The 20,707-nt window shown below is 47.7% G+C and overlaps 1 protein-coding gene across 2 annotated transcripts; it reads left to right on the forward strand.

The window, feature by feature from the left end:
- Positions 1 to 210: 210 nt before the first annotated feature.
- Positions 211 to 15,220, forward strand: LOC127234466 (sulfotransferase 2B1). Of its 2 annotated transcripts, XM_051201414.1 has the most exons (7): positions 220 to 347; positions 907 to 1,070; positions 7,828 to 8,042; positions 8,844 to 8,970; positions 9,138 to 9,232; positions 13,672 to 13,852; positions 15,031 to 15,218. In XM_051201414.1, the coding sequence occupies exons 2-7, from the start codon at positions 929 to 931 to the stop codon at positions 15,144 to 15,146; spliced, it is 876 nt and encodes a 291-aa protein (XP_051057371.1). In that variant the 5' UTR covers positions 220 to 347; positions 907 to 928; the 3' UTR covers positions 15,147 to 15,218. The 2 variants fall into 2 exon arrangements, with proteins under 2 accessions (XP_051057370.1, XP_051057371.1); XM_051201413.1 differs by lacking the exon at positions 907 to 1,070 and having other exon boundaries at positions 211 to 347; positions 15,031 to 15,220.
- The last annotated feature ends 5,487 nt before the right edge of the window (positions 15,221 to 20,707 follow it).

Consider the following 20,707-nt stretch of genomic DNA (forward strand, 5'->3'; position numbering starts at 1 on the left):
GCACTGCCCCCTCCGGGCCCCTCCTGGCCAGGGCCTCCACAGGGGAGCATTTTTCAAACAGGAAAACTGTGTCGTACCAGGTTACTGTTAAATTATATCTTAGTCCGCTCAAGAATGGCTTCTGTCCTGAAGATTATCCATTTACTGCTTGCCTATGGGGCGCTCTTCCCAACCCCTCCCCCAAATGGGTCTGTTGGGGGCGGGGTACCCCGTAGTCATCTGCCCCAGAGCCCTGCAGCTCTGGGGCGGAGCCTCTTTGGAACTGCCCAAATAGAGCCTGAGCCATATTTTCTAGGGCTGGGCTGCTTTCAGACAGCGAGGCACAGCTTGCAGAGAAGGACTTTGTGGTGAGTGGGGATTCCGAGGGGACACGGAGGTGGGGCTAATGTCAAGGGCTGCTCCAGGATTCAGCAGAAATATTCTTGGCAGCCCAGGCAGGGCAGCTGTGTGGGAAGACTGAAGGGACGGTGTGGGTGAGAAGTTTCGCTCTGATAGATGGGGCTTCTGGACACAGTTCCCACTATTGCTTTGGGGTTTCTGGGAACGAGATGAGCAGCTCCCAAGTCCACAAGAATGTTCACAATATATCACAACCACACATGTTTGCTGCTAATGGGCAGCCCTGCATACAAGTGGCCAAGAACGGGGCCAAGGCAGAGTTCTGCCACGCAATGGGCCACAGTCTCAAGGCCAAACGGATGCCACCGCCAGCCCAAAGCCAAAGGAATAGGGACCTTCTTGGGCCAGATGACAGGCAAGTCTGACCAAGGTTCTGAGGTGGTCCTGGAAAGATGCCTGAGAACACCAGCAGCCACCTGGTGTGGCCCCATCTCATCCCTGGGACATTTTAATGATGGAATGGCAGCTGGGCTTGTACCTGCTGGTAACACACTCCCTCACCTACAGCCCCACTCCTGCCAGCACCAGAATGAATGAACGCATGGACACCATTGAAATCTTCGATGGCATCCGCTTCCCAGGGTTCATGCACACTCTGGAGTCCCTGAAAGCGGCTTGTGCTTTCCAGTTCCAGGACACAGACATCCTCTTGGTGACATTCCCCAAGTCAGGTGAGAGGTTGGGACTGGGACAAGAGCCTGGACAACCCAGGGATGGCAGTTCCCTTTCATCCGCAGGGCTGCACTCCTTTTCTTGGCACTGTGAAATAGACCCCTGTCACCTATGACTGGTGTGAGCTGCAGGGCTGCCTCTGGGGCCCGAGTTTATACCAGAGGGGAACCTACCAGCTCCATGAGCCTTAGTAGCAGAGTTGGCTGGTCGTTCTTCTACCTAGTGACCTCAAGAAGCTGTAGGGTGTCCTTACCTTGGGCATCAGCAGCCTCCGCATACCTTTGTCAGGTTCCCACTAACTTCTCTAACCTAGCTGCACTTTCGTGAACATGCTTCTGAGCCTGTGGGAAGAATGCTGCTGGTGGTGATGTGGGGTGGGTGCTCAGAACCGGGCTCCATCTGGGGTGCTCTTAGGCATGTGGTCTTTTGGGGATAAGCTTTGCCTAGCCCTGAGCCATGCTGAGGTGAATGGTGTATATCACCCCAGTGAAGTGTGTTTGTGTGGGGGACAGGAGCCCTCTAATCCCAAGCACCGCCTGCTTTCCCTTCCTGCCATGCGACTGGGGTGCCAGCGTGGCTCTTCAGGGCCCTGCATGGCCATCCTCTCCATCTTGAATCCATAAGGGCAGGCACCCAGGGTGAGGGTCCCAGTCAGGATTAGGGAATTGTATATATCTCTAGGGATCATAATGCCCATTGGCTGTAAGATTTGCCTCCTGTGACTTGGCCACCAGGGTCTCCTGGGCTATCAGTGTCATAGAGGAGCAAGCAGATAGGGCCGGGTGCCCCTCCTACACTTCAGATTCCTGCCTCCTCTTCCTCTTCCACCAGACCTGCTTTCCTTCCACCCCACATAACTGTCCTCCTTCCCAGCCACCCTTCTCCCCTCCCCCCCTGCTCCCTGCTCCCCTCCCCCTGCTCCCCTCCCCCCTGCTCCCTGCTCCCCTCCCCCTGCTCCCCTCCCCCTGCTCCCCTCCCCCTGCTCCCCTCCCCCTGCTCCCCTCCCCCTGCTCCCTGCTCCCCTCCCCCTGCTCCCCTCCCCCTGCTCCCCTCCCCCTGCTCCCCTCCCCTCCCCCTGCTCCCCTCCCCCTGCTCCCCTCCCCCTGCTCCCCTCCCCCTGCTCCCCTCCCCCTGCTCCCTGCCCCTAGACCCCCCCCACCCCTCCTACCCCAATCCCTGGGTCAGAGACCTCTCTTCCTCACATCTCACATCTGCTCAGGAGCCTGGACTGTGGGCTAGGCTTCCCACCAGAAGGAATGCAGTGGGTGGGCCTGGACCCAGATCGGTTAGGCTGTGCATACAGCTCTCTCTATCCTCTTACAGGAAAGGGCAGCAGAGCTATGGGCCCTAAGTCCTGCCTGGGTCCTGGATCCAGGGGGTCAATGTCCCTGCATGGGATAGGGGTGGGGAGGAATCATCCCTCAATAACTGTGCAAGCAGATCCAGACAGAGCAGGGCCTGGCCTGTAGTTAGCAAAATATACTACTGACTCTTGTCATCACACCGTGAACTAGTAGAGGCAGGATGGGAGGAAAGGGCCACATCTGCTGTGAAAAGCTTTTTCTGGTTTGCAGTTGCTTAGATTAGTGTCTGACTTAGAAAAGGTGGTAACCCTCCTCCCTATCCTGAAAGCTAGAGAAGCTAAGGGAAGGCCCTGTGACCTACTATTCCAGAACATCTAGGGCCCTTAGGAAAAGGTGATTGCTTGAGGGGGAGCGCAGCTCCCAGAGCACCCTCCTCTTTGCCCATGGCCAAAGCTCCTTTCGAATGTCTAAAATAGAGAAATGGGATGTGGCACAGCCCAGTGGAGTGTTTGCTTGGTGTAGGTGAGGACCTGGGTTACAATTTTTGTTGTTGTTTTTCAAGACAGGTTTTCTCTGTAGCTTTGGAGGCTGTCCTAGAACTTGCTCAGTAGACCAGGCTGGCCTCGAACTCATAGAGATCCACCTGTCTATGCCTGCTGAGTGCTGAGATTAAAGACGTGTGCCAGGTAGGCATTCTGGAAAGACCATCACCAAGACTAAAATATTCTGGGACATTCGGTTATAAAGTGATAGTAAGCCCAGTGTGGTGGCTTAGCACCATACAGGTGCCAGCCCTTCACTGTCTGGAGTAAATGGAGGCCTGAAGGAGTCACCAAGTAGACATTCAAAGTTGGGTCTTGCTTTGCCAGAGCACAGCGGCCCCTGGGTATCTCCCTCTCCCTTCTCAGAAAACCTGCTTTGGCCTTATTGACACAGTTGCCGCTTGTGTCCCTCCACTTCAAGCTCCCAGAGGCGGATTGGCTCTACAGAATGGGACAACACCTAGCCCTCTGGAACACTCATACCTTCCTGCTCGAGAGAGCACAGAGCCAGCTACAGAGCTCTGCCTGTCTTCATAAAAGCAATGAATGATGACATAGATAGATGTGCCGTAAGGCAGGAAAGTGGGAAGCCCCAGCCTTCTCTGGAAGCCACTCTTGCTCAGTTTCTGTATGATCCCAGAACTTTTCTGTGACACCTTTTATATCCATATCTCTTATCTCCTTGATATAATCAGGTCATTTCCCCCTTATTTGTGATCTCAGTTACTCAGACTCAAGTAGTAGTCTAACAACACTAAAGGGAAAATTCTAGAAATCACTAACTACTGTCTTAAATTGTGTGATAAAAACCTCACGCTGTCTGCTTCATCCAACCTAGAATGTGAATTGCCAGTGTATCTATGGTGCATACAGAACTGAGCCCATTAATCTCATAGCAAGGTTCCCAGTTATTGAATCCATGGCCACAGAATCCAGTGCTTGTGTTCAAGTGTCCTTCAATCCCCAAAGCAAAGGCTTCCTTCCCTGAAAATGCAGATGTTCCCAACATAATAAGGAAAAGACAAAATCACCTCAGGATGCCAAGGTCTGTGGAAAAAAACCAGATCTGTGAAATTGTGAGGAAGGCAGAAGAAACTCAGGCTAATTTTGCTGTTACCACGAAGTGAGGTCAGCCTTCAGGCAGCATGGAAAAAGCATTAAATACATCTTTATAGGCCCCGGACTTGGCAGTGAGTGTCCCATGAGGAAGGTGTTAAGAGGGCCCCCTCCATCTTTGCCTGCCCCAGCTCCTCTGCTCTCAGAACAAAGGAATAGAGTAGCCATTGTGGGCCTGGAGAACAAGCAGGTGAGACGGAGAGAAAAAAAGGCTCTAAATTATAGGTGGAAGAAATGATTGATCACCAGGTGTGGTGGTACACGCCTTTAACCCAGCACTTGGGAGGCAGAGGCAGGCAAATCTCTGAGTTTGAGGCCATTCTGAACTTCAGATCGAGTTCCAGGACAGCCAGGGCTACACAGAGAAACTCTGTTCTTACCCCACCTCCCCCCAAAACATAAAAAAAGAGTTGGTTGATGGCAGCATGTTGTCATTAATCTTGGTGTATGCTGTTTTTATCTTTTTTAAGGATTTATTTGTTTGTTTTGAGGCAGAGTCTCTCTGTAGCCATGGCTATCCTGGAACTCACTATGTAAACCGGGTTGGCCTAGAACTGAAAGATATCCGATGCCGCTGCTAGAATTAAAGGTATATGCTACCATGCCCCAGCCTAAGACTTTTTTGTTTGTTTGTTTGTTTGTTTTTTGAGACAGGGTTTCTCTGTAGCTTTGGAGTCTGGAACTAGCTCTGTAGACCAGGCTGGCCTCAAACACACAGAGATAAGCTTGCCTCTGCCTCCTGAGTGCTGGAGTGCCACCAACTTCTGACTTACATTTTTATAAAACGTTTATAAAAGAAGAAAGGTAAGGCTGGGAGAATGTGTCCCCATAACCCTGTTACACAGCGTTGTTACGGTTGCCCTGGTTTATTGTTAATCTAGCGGAGCCAGAAACTATAGCTATAGCTTTACTGCTTAAGCTTTGCAATGAAAATGTGTCTTGGGGGCACCCTGAAACTGCTTCTTTTCCTTTCCTCCTCCTCCTGTGTTTGAAACAGGGTCTCATTATGTAGCTCTGGCTGGCCTGGAACTTGCTTTGTAGACCAAACTAGCCTCCTGGAGATCCTCCTGCTTCTGCCTCTACAAGTGCTTGAACTAAAGTTCCACCAGTAGGGACTTTCTAATTCATCCCTCTGTACTGATCAGCTAGCAGTTGATGAGTGTTGAGTTAGCCTTCACTCACTCTGAAATATACCTACAGTAATCAGATTATAAACAGTTTATATTGGCTCACAGTTTTGAGATCCCAACCCATGACCCATGGGTATCATTGCTTTGGCCTTGTGGCACCTCATGGTGGAGAGGACTTGCCAGAGCAAATTCACCCTTTTTATGGCTGAGAAGTGAAAAGGAGGAAGAGAAAGGAACCCATGGGGTGATTTAGTGACATAACACTTATGTAACATGCACAAGGCCCTGGCATCCATCCAAGAAAAAAAAACAAGACAAAGACCTAAGAGATAGGGGTAAGTTGGAAGGGTGATTGCCAGCATGGGCAAGGTCTGGGGTTCGAAGGCCAGAAACAAAGCAGGCATAACAGCACTTGTCTGTAATCCCAGCACTCGGGTGCTCAGTTGTGGAGGCAGGAGGATCACAAGTTTAACAGGAGACCCCATCCCAAAAGAAGAGGAGAAGGAAGAAGAGGGGAGAAGGAGGACAAGGAGAAGAGAAGAAACTGGGGTCGTACTGTTTCAGAGAACAATCCCCACCCAAAACCCTCCCACAGGCCCCATCTTGTCAGGCCCCCTCCTAGCACATAGGCCTCTTAGAGGCAATTTGGATTCAAGCCATAGTGCCGGCTAGCAAAGTATTGTCAGACTTGCACTTGCTTGCCTCTGAGTTTGTGTGGGCTCACTAATATTTAGTGCTATACTTAGGAACAGTCACTGTATGAATGTCATAAAGGAATTTGCCACGAGTGTGGCGGTGCATGTGGATCATGTGAGTTTGAGGCAAGTTAGTTCCAGAACAGCTAGAGCTACATGGTGAGACCCTATCTCAAAACAACAACAAAAACAAAAGAAGAATTGGTCTGTTTGTTTGCAGTGTTCACCCTTGGTTTTATCCCTGTGTGAAGTACAGACCTCGTGTTGTGTTTTGCCAAAGAGCTACTCTATTGACCCAGAGGGGTTGAACTGGACCACAGCCCTGACCTTTCCTTTACTTGACCACACTTGTGTCTATCACTGGGCTTCCTGCCGGGGCCACTGTTGTTCCCCCACTGAGCTCCATTTGAGTTCTGAGGCCTGGCTGCCATGTGTTTCTTTTCAGTGTAATTTCAGCACCAATTTGTCTGACTCTGTAGAAACCTGAGGGTATTTTTATTGGAATTGTGTTTGATTTACAGATTAACATGGAAGGACTGGTCTGTTTATTTTGTCAAGACATCCTGTCTAAGGACAGAGGATTCTCCATCTGCCCAGCCCACCCCCATGTCTTCACAGAGGCGGGAACACTCTTCCCACGTAGCTTTTACACATTCCTTCCTGTTGGTCTCTGTCACTACTATCGTAGGGTTTTCTCTGCTGTTGTTACTGTTGTTACTTAGAGGTAACTCTAAGTGGCTACTGTGGAGTACATGAGGACAAGCGATTTCTTTTCTCTTTTCTTTAGTTTTATTTATGACTTTTTTATGTATATGGATTCTTTGTCTGCATGTTTGTCTTTACAACATATGCATGCATGGTGCCCACAGAGACCAGAAGAGGTTGTCACACCCCTGGACCTGGAATTACAAACAGTTGTGAGCTGCCATGTGGGTTCTGGGAATCAAATCCACATCCTCTGGAAGAGCAGCCAGTGCTCTTAACTCCTGGGCCATTTCTCCACTTCCAGACTCTGATTTTTTCCCCTGCTTTTGTTTCTTTCCGTTTTTACTTTTTTGTTTCTATGGAACAAGGACTAAAACCTAAGGCTTCATGATGCTAGGCAAGTGATCTACCATTGAGCCTCTATCCCCAACCCAAAACATGCTTTTTAGTAACAAGCTAGGGCTGTAGGACAGAATGCATGGAAGAGATTTTAGGTGCTTGCTAAAAGCAAACAGAAAGCAAACCTACATTGGCACAAGTAGGCAGTTTTGTGGGAAAGCATAGAAAGACAAGAGGAAGGAGCTGGAGTTTGGCAGTGGTAGAGGACTTGCTTAATTCATGTGTAGCCCTGGGTTCCACCTGTAGGACCCCAAGAAAGAGAGGAAGGGAGAAGACAGAAGGGGAGAAAGCCCAAGCTCTTTAGAAAGCCCCTGAATTGAAATTGAAGTTACCTAGTTGTGGTGGAGGAAAAAAACAGAAAACTCCTAAGTGCTCATGTGCAAAATGTTAGCCAAAATACAGATGATAAAAGCTATACTGAAGGCCGGGTGTGGTGGCCCACACCTTCAGTCCTAGCTCTCAGGAGGCAGAGGCAGGTGGATCTGTGAGGTCAGCCTGGTCTACAGATTGAATACCAGGACAGCTAGGGCTATGTAGAGAGACCCTGTCTCAAAAATAAACAAACAAAAACAAAACAAACAAACAAAAACCCATTGATTAAGGTCTCAGCAATAAGAAACATTTTGGAAACTGGCAGAGCATTCAGCTGACCAGATTTGGGTTTTGTGGTCCGTGAAAGGTAGAACAGTGAAAATAGGGACGAGGCTTGCTTCAGAACCCTTGACATCCTAGTTACACTATTAATAATCCTCCTAATTAATCTGTTACTCTGAGGAGAAAAAAAAAGAAGTGTGCAAAGTCTTAGGCAGAAGAGCCCCACCCCCATCACCTGCCCCACCCCATACTCCCATCCCTTGCCCTGCAGGTACCACATGGATGCAGCAGGTACTGAGTCTTATCTTCTGTAAGGGCCACTTATGGCCTATTCACCACCTCCCCAACTGGGCCCGCATGCCTTGGATAGAGCAGTCCTCCTTTAGCAGCCTCCTTCCCAAGCTCAACAGCTCCTGGCCTCGTCTGCTCACCTCCCACCTGTCTGCCAAAGTCCTGGCCCCAGCTCTGATGAAGTCCAAAGCCAAGGTAGGAAACATGTGCCTTCACACTCCTCAGCATTTCACAAGAGCCAAGATGGGGTCAGGCTTTGGGGATCAAAAGGGTCCAAAGGATATGGCTTCACCTTCAAGTCCTGGGATGAAGAAAAAGGAGTGTAGGAGGATAGAATTGCAGCATCGTCAGACCTAGGCTGGAGTTAAGGCAGGGTCTATACAACAGGAAGCCTCTGCCAGGCCAGCAGTGTAGCCAAGCCAGAGGGAGGAGGATGGACGAAACCGTCCAAGTGTAGTGAGTGTCAGGGTCATCCATCTTGACTAGTGGTTGGCTCTGGGGAAGAGAGATCTCTTCCTACCTTGGTAGGGAGGAGCTGGAGAAGTTCAAGTAGGTCTCGAAGACACGGGTCCATGCCAGTGTTCTCCCGGCAGTGTCCAGGTGACCTGGAGTTTGGTGAAACTTGGCTAGGCAAGGCCCACTTACCCTGTGGAGTGTCAGTGGCCATCAGCTGCCTAGAACCTGAGGGAGTGAATAACAATGCCCCCTACAAAAAAAAAAAAAAAAGAAAAGAAAATTAATGTAACAATAAAGAAACCAAAACCTGCTCCCAGGGGCAACCCATTCATTAGCCATATAAGACCTTACACCTGGCTGCTCAGCGACCAAGTCTGGCATCCACTCCCCACTACAGTTTTGGGGGCTCCAGGCCAGCATTGTGCTACTCTTCCCACCCACACTTTTAGACGGGGGCCCAGGGCTCAGCCACTTCAGGTCACAGCAGCTGGGGAAGTCTTGAACCTCGGAGAACTAAAGATTCAGGACTCTGTCCACCAGGTGGTGTACATGGCACGGAACCCCAAGGACACACTCGTTTCGTTCTATTACTTTCACCGAATAGCTGGCTTCCTGCCTGAGCCTGGCTCCTTTGAAGATTTTGTGGATGAGTTTCTCGAGGGCACAGGTGGGTCTCAGGGACTGAGGTGGCTCATAGAGCCTCCTCCTTGTCACGTAGCTGGTGGGCAGGTTTACTTCTTTGCTCTAGCCACCTTTAAGGTCACCCTGCTCCTCCTGGGTCCCGGCCACATGCAGCTGGGATTACAGCACCTTCTCTGTTTTCTCCTTCCCCAGGCTTCTTCGGATCCTGGTTTGACCATGTGAAGGGGTGGCTGGGCCTCCAGAAGGACCTAAATTTGCTTTTTGTCACCTATGAGGAGCTGCACCAGGTGGGCACCCCTTCCACATATCCAACAGGCCACCTATAGCCAAGTCCTCCTCAGTCAAAGCCCTGGTGTCCCCAGCTCTTCCAGAACATTCTGTGGAGGTTGTTTTTCTAAAACAGGAATGCCAACAATGTTGGTGCTTTCTGCATCTCTACCTGTTCTGGTTCAGACATACTCTCCTGTCTCCAACTTTCTGAAAGTAACAGCAACTGTGAGTCTTATTGTTAAGAGAGTCAAACAATTTTTATCTTTATTTTTTTATTTATCTATTTATTTTGGTTTTTCAATACAGGGTTTCTCCATGTAGTAGTCCTAACTGTCCTAGAACTAGCTCTGTAGACCAGACTGGCCTTGAACTCACTGAGATCCTCCTGTCTGTCTCCCGAGTGCTGGGATTAAAGGCATGCATCACCACTGCCCGGTTTTTATTTTTATTTTATCTTATGTGCATAAGTGTTTGTCTTTATGTATGTTTATGTACCATGTGTATTTCTGGTGCCCAATGAAGTCAGAAGAGTACGTTGGATCCTCTGGAACTGGTGTTATGAATAGTTGTAGCCACCATGTTGAACCCAGATCCTCTGTAAGAGTAATGAGTGTTCTTAACTACAGAGTTATCTCTCCAGCCTGAGTTTCAAAAAGTTGTAACGTACATTACAATTTTAAGATTGTGGGTCTGGGGCTAGGCGGTGGTGGCACACACCTTTAATCCCAGCACTCAAGAGGCAGAGGCAGGCTCTGTGAGTTCAAAGCCAGCCTGGTCTACAGAGCGAGGAGTTTCAGGATAGTCAGGGCCACACAGAGAAACCCCACCTGGGGGTGGGGGAAGCAGAAAAAAAGAAAAAGACAATGGAGCTAGGATTAGCTAAATCAGTAAAGTGCTCCTGGAATGTGAATGAAGACCTGAGTTTGATCACCAGAAGCCACATCAAAAAGCCAGGCTTAGTGATACCCATTGAGAGGCAAAGACAAGCAGATGCCTGAGGCTCACTGGTTGGTCAGCCTGATCTGTTTGCTGAGTTGAAAGCAGGGGGGTGGGGAGGAATAGAGGCCAGAGAGATGACTCAATGGCTAAAGGCATTTGTTAGACTGCCTTGATCCCTGGAACCCGTGAGAACTGACTCTCTTTGGTCTCCCCATGTGCCGTAAGTTATACATTTCAGTCCATTGACATTATTTTTGTGTTTATTCATCAAAGTAACCTTTGATTTATATTTGACTGCATTTGAAAATTTAGATAAGCTCCTATAAGCAGTTTTGGTGCATGAATACATTCACTCCATTTGCTCCTCCTTCCAGCCTCTGCACTTTCTAACGGAACAGACAGGCCTTCTGATTACTCAGCCTACCCTGGCACAGCCAGCCATTCAATGCGCGATGCTGGAGAACCTTGAGTTCTCTGAGCTGTTCCAATATTATGTGTAAACAGCAAGATTTTAGCTCAGAATAACAAGATGAAATCCACTTCTTCACAGTACGTTTTTTAAATGATATCCACAAGGCTGACCTTTCAGATGCCTGCAGCTCTGGCTCCAGCTGTTGAGACTGTGTGTGCTTAGGGATTTTTGGGAATCCAAGACCTGTTGGGCTTAGAAACTGTACACATTTGCCCATAGCAGACAACGTTGGTTTGGCCTCAAGACATTAAAACAAGGGGAACAACGACAGTCACGAATAGATTCACATCAGTAGAGGTTTAGGCCTTTCCAATGAGTTTTGTTAAAAAAATTTAAGCTCAAGTTTCAAAACTTTTTTTTTTTTTGATAAAATTTCTTTAAAGATATGACGTCTCTGAGTGCCAAAAACACATGTCCTAAACACAAAAATATCTTCATACTTGAGGTTTCAGTTTTCAAGATTTGTGTTCCCTGCTTCTAGTCAATGGCAATTGGTGGTATGAACCTGGTTGGCCACTACTCAGCCACAGCATCTGACAGGGGCTGAGACCAGACATCCTGGAGTACCCTGTTGTGAATCTCTGAGCTTTAATTTCTGTGTCCACAGTGGGCTAGGATCTCCTACATCAATCATTAATCAAGAAAACACTCCTCTGTTTTGCCTGCAAGACAATCTTATGAAGGAATTTCCTCAAGATTCTCTCTTCCCAGAATAGTCTGGGTTTGCATCAAGTTAACAGAAGCCACAAGGACAATTGACCCCCTAGTTGATTTGACCACTAATACAACACTATTAAACAACAATCTTCTTTTTTCCTTCTGTATTCAAAACATTATAGCAATATCACAATATAAAACATTCCATTTATTTACTTATTTGTTTGTTTGTTTTGTTTTCAAGACAGGGTTTCTCTGTGTAGCTCTGGCTGTCCTAGAACTCACTCTGTAGACCAGACTGGCCTCAAACTCAGAATCTGCCTGCCTCTGCCTCTGCCTCCCAAATGCTGGGATTAAAGGCACCACCACCATCTGGCCTTTTTTTTTTTTTTTTTTTTTTTTTAATTTTTAAAGAGTACATTTTTATGCTTTGAGATTATAATTACAACATTTCTCCCTGCCTTTTCCTCCCTTCAAACTCCACTCCCATATAGCTCTCCCTTTGTTCTCCTTAAAATTCTTAGCCTTTTCTTTCATTGTTACTACATGCATATATACTTCTAGATACAACCTTCTCACTTCATATAATGCTACTTGTATGTGTTCTTCTTATACCCACTGATAAATGTAGTTCTCACCCCTCATCAAGGAAACTTCTCTTTGCAACAGCTGGACACCACTACAGAAAACCACAGCCAGTCAAAATGCAGAGTTGTGGAGCCAAATCCCAATGGGTGCATATATATTCCATCTCAAAAGTCCCAACATCTTTAAAAATTCACTTTAAAAGTTCAGTCTCTTTAAAACATCCAAAATCCCTTTCAAAGTTCAAAGCATCTCTAAGAGGCAGGAATCAAATCATAGTCACAAATCAAAGCAAAACCAAAATTCAACAGTATAACAAAACAAGTTCAGAGTCTGATGGTGGGAACCCACCCATAATCCTCTGTGCTCCAGAACGGCCTTAGCAACTCTACCTCTCCAGCTCTGCCATCCAAAGCATGCACTCCCATGTGCATATGTATGTATGTATATGTTTGTATGTATATATGCTTGTGTGTATATATGTTTGTATGTGTATGTGCTTGTATATATGTGTTAATTTGTTTTTTGAGGCAGGTTTTCACTGTGTAGTCCTTGATGACCTAGAAGTTGCTGGGTAGACCATGCTAGCTTTGAACTCACAGAGATCCACTTGTCTCTGCTTCCCCCAGGGAGGGATTAAAAATGACAAGTACCAACACACCCAGATCCCTATGTATTCTTTTTTAAAATTTTGTTTAGATTTATTAATTTTATTTTTTATGTGTAAATGTTTTGTCCATATATATATATATATCTGTGCACCACACACATGCCTGATACCCTCAGAGGTCATAAGAAGGTGTCAGATCTCCTAAAACTGGAGTTATAGACAGTTGTGAATTGCTGTATGTGTGCTGGGAACTGAACTTGGTCCCTCTGTAAAAACAACAAGTGCTCTTAGCTGCTAAAACATCTCTCCAGTCCCCACTCATGCGTTCTTAATGACAATAAAATATTCTGTGGTGTAGACATAGCTAAAATGAATTCCCTTCATGGCTGGCTTTTTTTTTTTTTTTTTTGTATTTTTCAAATTTACATTAGAAACAGTCTAATTTTATATATCAATCCCAGTTCCCTCTCCCTTCCATTCTCCTATGCTGTCCCACCGACCCTCATCCCATCCCTCTTCTGCTGCATAGAAAGAGTAAGGCCTTCTATGAGCAATCATCAAAGAGTATCATGTCATTTCGGGCAGAGCCTAGGCCCTCCCCCGTGTGTCTCGGCTGAGAGAGTATCCCTCTATGAGGAGCAGATTCCCAGTGTCCATTAGTACACTAGGTATAAATGCTGTTACATTACCAGGGACCCATGTAATTGGCTTTTAGCTGTTTCCAGCTACTTCCTTTAACAGATAACACTGAACTGAGTAGGTTGTTCACACTTCTAATTACTTGTACAATTTTTAATGTTTTTCAGGGGGTGTTGAGACAGTGTCTCTCTATGTAGCTCTGGCTGTCCTGGAACTCACTCTGTAGACCAAGGTTGGCCTCAGACTTACAGAGATCTGCCTGCCTCTACCTCCCAAGTGCTGGGGTTAAAGGTGTGAGCCATTATGCCTGGCTTCTTACTCTTATTCTTATCTATGTTTATATATGTATGTCTGTGTGGATATTTGTGCACTGGATCCCTTGGAGCTACAGGCAGTGGTGAGCTCCTCCGTGTGGGTGCTGGAAACTGAACTTGGGTCCTTTGAAAGAGCAGTACATACTCTTCCTTAACCACTGAGCTGTTTCTCTAGCCCCTGCTTGTTATATTTTAATGCCTTAAATATGTATCCACTCCTCTGGGTCTTTCTGGGTGCAGGAACCCCGCCGTACCATCCAGAAGTTAAGTGAATTCCTGGGGCAGTCCCTGGGACCAGAAGAGGAAGATGTCATCCTGGAGCACTGCAGCTTCTCATTCATGAGTCAGAGCAGCATGGTCAACTACAGCCTTTTATCCAAGGAGATTATAGACCATAGCCAGGGCAAGTTCCTGAGGAAAGGTAGGCCTCCCGCCCAGACTCTATTCAAAGGCCCAGGACCCATCCTGGGACCAGTCAACCCTCATCTTTTGTTTATTTTTGAGACAAGGTCTCTATGTAGTCCTGGCTGTCCTGGAGCTTGCTCAGTAGCCCAGGCTGGCCTCGAATTCACAGAGATCCTTATGCTTCTGCGTCTTGAGTGCTGGGATTAGAGGTGTGCACACTACAGCTGACCTCCCATCTTTTTGTATCTGATTATAGCCCCTAAGCCTACCCTGTCCACTTGTCTTCCATACCTTCCTCTCTGGCCTTCCTCATTCCTCAGCAGCGTTAGTGCGGTGCTGAAGACAGTCCTTGCCCCGTGCCATTCTCCTCTGGTGGTGCCTTCACTTGTGGTCTCCTTTTGGCCCCAGGCTACAGCATTGTCTCAACCCTCTCCTCCCAGAGCCACCCGAGTTTCTAAATACCTCTCAGAAAGTGCCCCAACTCCAACTCTGGCAACACTTCCAGAGTAAAGGTAAACTGACCTTTACCATTATCATGGGCCATGTGTTCTAGGATTGCCTGAGTTCAGCCCCATACAACCAATTCTGAAGAGTGGGTTGTGGAAAAGGTCTTTATCTGAGTATCTGTGGGATGCTTGGATGTAGAAAAGAAGGAGGGGCCTGTGGGGTCCCCATGGCAATTAAAAGTATACCTTGTTGTTGTCCCTGACAAAACCCCCTGGCCCTCTCGCCTATGTTCTTAACAGTCAGAAGAATTAGAACTGTCCTCAAAGTCTCCAACGGGACAAATCCTTAGGACAGGTCTTAAGGGTCCTTGGCAGTCATCTGAAGCACACAGACTAGGGTCGTTCTCCCACAGCCCTGGAGGCCAGAACAAGGCATTCTTGAGCTATGCTCCTTCTGGAGGCTGCTTCTGCCTCTATTACTCCTGTACTCCAGTGTTCCCTGTCTCTGGTTGCATCACTTTAGACTACTCCCAGTGGCTAGGTTAGGCCACTCTTCTCATCTCTTAACCTACTTCCAAATCAAGTCATATTCCTAAGTCTCAGGTGGGAGGTGCGCACACCTCCTACAGGACATTATTCAGAGTGTGGGGATGGAGAAAGAGTGGTCAGTCTCTCAGGGTTGGCTGTGTTGCATCCTTGATGTCTTCTCTCTCTGTCTGACTCATGCCATCTGCCCTTACTCCCCCAGGTATTGTGGGGGACTGGAGGGAGCACTTTACTTCTGAGCTGGATGAAAAGTTCAACGCTGTCTACCAGTCCAAGATAGGTGACTCTGGCCTCTGCCTCCCCTGGACCATGGACTGACCCTTCTGACCTCTTCACACGTGCCTGTTCTCCTGTCTTCCTCCTGTGATATGCCCCTGGTCCAGCAATAAAAGCCCAGGTCCACATTGTGCAGACTCTGTCCCAGCTTCACCATGGGCCTGTATACTTCATACCCTCCACCCTGGGACTTGAGGAAGTAGAGGGATGTACACCCCCAGGACCCTCTTTTACCTCTAGCGCTTGACTGCCATCCTAAAGGTTTCCTCAGAACCTCCAGACATGATCTCCCTAGACCTTACAACCCAGGATCATTTTCCCAGAGGGCAAGAGCCAAGATGTAGAAAACAGGGAAGGACCTGTAGGGTCCTCTAAGACCAGAGAAGACAAAGTAAGTATCAGGAACAATCACCAACCAACCCAAGTAATGGGAAAGGTCTCTGCCCACTCTCTGGGGCTCTTAGAGTGTGTGGGCTGCCTATCAGGACGTCTGCCATCCCAGCCACATGTTCACAGCAGCAAACTTCTACTCTGGGAAGAAGGGTTGGCAGCTCTGGACATAATGAGGCTCAAGTGGAGCCAGCAAATCCCTCTCAGCCCTCCCCGTGCCTGTGTGCTGCCCATCTGCCTGCATTCCATGGAATACTCATGGCACTATGACAAAAAGCCAGTCCTGGCTTAAAGCCAAGGAGTGCCTTGATCCAAGTAGCTGGCTTTGGTACAGGTTGATTCAGAGCTCAATCCTATTTTCATTTAGAGCCAGTTCTACCAGCTGTCTGCTCACACACTGCAATGGGACCAACCCCCTCTAGACCCTTCGCCTTGGCTCGGCTATTGGAAAGTGTCCCTGTTTTCTCACAGGACAGGGCAACAATATGATGTTCTTTTCCTGCTGCAGGCCACAACTCAGCCCAGAGGAGCCATGAGACCACGTGAGACTAAGTGAGGGTCTGAGTGCAGAGGCTGGGAGCTCATCCTTTTACCTGTTCCAGTATGGAACACTAAGGCATCCAGATGCCAAGAATCTGCATCCTGGACATTGTGGCCCTTGTGCCCAGTGCTCAAGCCCAGCCATAGTCCAGAAGCAGGGAGGTACCAGCTGTGAGGCAGGCTGCTAGAGTAGTGTGCCTGGCCAACTGTCCTCCTCAGAGTCTTGGTGTCAGAAGCCAAGCCCAGCTTGCCTACCTCAGACCAGGAACCACCAAGAGAGTTGGGAAGGAGGGTACCCTGGAAATGAAATGCAAGGGCAACACGGAGCCTGCCCTGGGAGAGGTTTGGAAGGAACAGTTCCTGATTCTCTGTTTTCTTGGGTGAAAACTTAGATGCAGATGCTCACGAGGCTTGCCAGTCCAGCTAAGAATGACAACACTCCAATCTACGTGGGCAAGAGGAGGGGTGGGGGCATCCGGCATACAGGACTGGGACTGCCTGCAGAGGGGAACAATGCTGACCTGCAGCCCTGGAGATTGCAGCCAGGGATTCGCACAAGCTAAGCAACACTCCTACAGTTTCTGGGTGTGGTGGCACACACCTTTAATCCTGGCATCCAGAAAGTAGAGGCAGATGAATCTGCTATGAATTCAAGGCCAGCCTGGTTTATATAGTGAGTTCCAGGCCAAACAAAGGCACATGATGATACCCCGTCTCAAAAAACAAAACAATAAGGGGCTGGAGAGATGGCTCAGCACTGGGTACTATTCCAGAGGACCGGGGTTCAATTCCAGCACCCAAATGGCAGCTCACATCTGACACCTTCACACGAATACACAAAAAGTAAAGTGTAAAAAAAAAAAAAAAAAAAAAAAAAGGAGGGGGGCTGGAAAGATGGCTCAGAGGTTAAAAGCATTGGTTGCTCTTCCAGAGGTACTGAGTTCAATTCCCAGCACCCACATGGTGGCTCACAACCATCTGTAATGAGATCTGGTGCCCTCTTCTGGCCTGCGGGGATACATGCAGGAGGAATGATGTATACATAATAATAAATAAATCTTTAAAAAAAAAAAAAAAAAAAAGGCAAACCAAGAACAGTGAGCCAGAAATGGAATACAGAAGCCCAAAGCAAGGTTAGTGCAGTTAGAGACTTTCCCAGAACTACGGACTTTGATGGATCAGGTCTGTGTTTTCATTTTGACATGTGGTTCTTCCTACATGCTGAATTTTGTGGCCTGAATGGTACTTCCATCATGGAGCAGTTGTGATAAGGTCTGGGAGCTCCCATTATTTGTACCTCCCATTCTAGAGCTTCACATAACCTGAATCCCATAGGTACACCCCACTCCTAATTTCTCTGACACACTCTGCATGTCACATACTACAGAGCCTTTTGTGTGTGTTTGTGTGTATGCACATGTGCATGTAAATGCATACACATTATATGTTCATGCCTGTGGAAACCAGAGGTTAACAACATCAGGTGTCCTAATCAGTATCTGGTATTTTTTTAAGGTAAGCTTTTAAAATAAATGTTTTATTTATGATTTATGTGTATTTATGTGTGTGCCCCTGCTTTGAAAGCCAAAAAAAGGGTGTCATCCCCTGGAGCTGGAGTTACAGGCAGTTAAAAGCTGCCTACCTTGGGTGCCAGGAACTGAACTTGGGTCCTCTGGAAGAGCAGCATGTGCTCTTAACTGCTAAGTCATGTCTTAGCTTCTCCACTTTATTTTTTTGAGACAGAGTCTCTTACTGAACCTGGAGTTCCATGGCCAGATTCTGTCTTGATAGTAGTGCTGAAATTACAAATGAACACAAGTACACCTGGTTTTTCACACAAGTTCCAAGGATTCAAGCTACAGTCCTCATGCTTGTACAGCAAGCACTTTACCCACTGAGCCACCTCCCCAGCATCCAGAAGAGCCCTCTGCAGAGAGCTTGGAGCAAACAGAGAGGTATATCTTCACCTACCCTGAGCAGGGTCTCTATAGCCTAACAGTAAAGATAACTACATGAATCTGGCCGTGGGGGATGCTTGCCTTTAGTCCCAATACTAGTCCCAGTCCCAGCAAGAGAGAGAGAGAGAGAGAGAGAGAGAGAGCTACATAAAAGCTCCAAGAAAGGATCTGTCCTGGATGCCAGGTTGCTCTTAGCAACCCAAGTCCTTATACTCAAAGGACAATTGAATAGGCACAGACAAGAGAGACTTCCCCAGACTTCCTTTAGATGCCATTTATAATGGTCACAAACATGGCAGCATTAGCTTTGACTTGCACCTTCTGATGTGCTCCCAGAATGGGAGTTCCTATGACAACTGATTTTCCAAAAAGATCCCATGAGCTGGGGATGAAGCTCAGTTGGTGAATTGCTTGCACAAAGTCCTGAATTTGATCTTCAGCACTCATAAAACCTAACGTGATGGTGCAAGCCTGTAATCCCTACCCTTGAGAGGTGGAGACAGGAGGATCAGGAGTCACAGGTCATCTTTGGTTGCATCATAAGTAGCCTGTATAAATAAGACTCTGACTCAAACAAAACAAACACTCCAATGTGGTGAGGCACATCTTTAATCCTAGTACTTGGGAGACAGAAGCAGGTGGATTTCTGAGAGTTTAAGGTCAGCTTGGTCTCCATAGAGAGTTCCAGGCCACCCAATGCTACATGGTGAAACCTTGTCTCAATACAACAACAACCCATGAGGCCCTGGTGACCTATAAGCACTGTAACTCAGCAGCAAGGAAAGAAATGCAACAAGCCCCAGGATTTGCCACACTCCAGGAAGGTTTAGATGAAAATATAGAGGGTAGCAAGTGTTCTGTATGAGATCTGTCCCTGGAAGGGTGTCTCTCCTGAATGAATTGCATTCACCCTCCTGCATTTAGGGACGTTCAGAGCATCCTCAGTAGTTAGAAAAGGAGGTATAAAACAGATGCAATGAAAGGGGAACCTGCCCACAGTCGAATAAGTGATGCACATGCTGGACCGTACAGGGCAGTGAGAAGAGGACCAAATGCACCATGACTCCACCTACATAAGGTTCAAAGCCCAACAAAATAGTTTATGCACCTTGTGATCAGTTAGGGAAGTGGCACCACAAGGAGGTGCTCCCAGACCACAAAAAGGTACAGACACTTGCCTCTGGCTACAGCCTTTGCTAATGATCCAGGCTGGCATTTTTGGGTGGGTCCAGCAGGGACCTTAGGAAGATGCTGAGCCAGTAAGGGCAGATTATCTTGGTAATATAGGCTGTAATTGGGAATGAGATGAATCTCAGAGGACACATTGACCTTGACTCAGACTCTCCTTTGGGTACCAGGAGCCTGGACCACTCATGGTCTTGGGAGGGAAGAGAAATTCATGACTGAGACCTTCTTGGCATATAACAGCCTCAAATCTCTCCAAGGATTGCCTTGAAGTCTAGGCTGAGAGAGTGGCACTGGGAAGTGGCTGGCTGGCTTTGGGGCTTTCTTAGGACCGTGTCCCTGAGTCTCATCTTGGCTGGTGAAATAGATGCCCTCAAAGATGGAGCCCAGAGCAAGGGAGGCAGCCCCTTTCCTCCCTTTCCCTATCCCAAGAATTTTTCTCAGGAACATTATGTTCAGCATAGTGGCTCTTAGGAGGATTTAATCTATTAGTCCCTGGCTATTAGTCCCCCCATCCCACAGCATAGCCACCCAGCCCAAAAGGTAACGTAACTTCTAGTGCCCCAAACAGCTGACTGCTTATCCTACCTTCACTGACTAAGAGTCTGTCATTAGTTGTAAAATGGAACCTTCTGGAGTTGAGGCTACTGAGGGCAAATTCCACATACTCAACTAGCATCCCAATTTTCAGCCATGTGGTAAGGAATGTAGCTCTCTTGTACTGACCTTTGAGCCCCAGTGCCCATCTGCAAATTGGGCTCAATGACATACCTGATCAAGAGCCATACAGACTTCACCTAGACCCTGTAAATAACATGCTTCACTCTCTATCTGGATGCTTTTGTTGGGATAAAACCTCACAGAGTAGACTAACCCAAGTGTGGCTGGGAGGGGAGGGTCTTGCAAAGAGGCTTCAATAATAATAAAGCAACTGAAGACTGAGGTCCTTCCCAAATGCACACATGCACACTCAGTCACATGGCAAAACAACACACAAATGCACATATTTACGTGCACACACACATGCCTAAGCACACGTAACCAAGACTCTGGGCTCTGCACCTTGGGAGTCAGCATGGAAAGCCCAGCTCAAGTCTCTGCTGTGTGTTCTTGACTAAATTGCTTCACTTCTCTGAATTCTGCTCCCCATCCCATGAAATGCACTCACAGTAGGCCATTACATGGGTCTGTTGTGAGAATTCAACACAGTGATGTTTAAGCAAAAGCTAAGAGAGTACTGAGAAGGGGAAATACTCCACAGTGTGCAGACGGCTGAGATCTGGTGAGAGGAGGAGGAAAAAAGAGAGGTAGAAGGCAGAGGGAGCAGGAGGACACACCCCCAGGGCCAGCTGATTGCCCACCAGTGAAGGTTAGCCACCAGCAGGGGCAGGTGGTGAAGGGAACAGCTTCACTCAGAGCTCTTACATGATTGGCCAGACTGGATGGGGCTTGTCTGACAGCTCTGCAGCCCCCACACCAATTAGAGGCACTTAGTCACAGGTTCCTGCCTGCACTTCCTCTCAGCAGCAG

Source organism: Phodopus roborovskii, unplaced genomic scaffold, assembly GCF_943737965.1.
Source record: "Phodopus roborovskii unplaced genomic scaffold, PHOROB, whole genome shotgun sequence".
Classification (NCBI taxonomy): domain Eukaryota; kingdom Metazoa; phylum Chordata; class Mammalia; order Rodentia; family Cricetidae; genus Phodopus; species Phodopus roborovskii.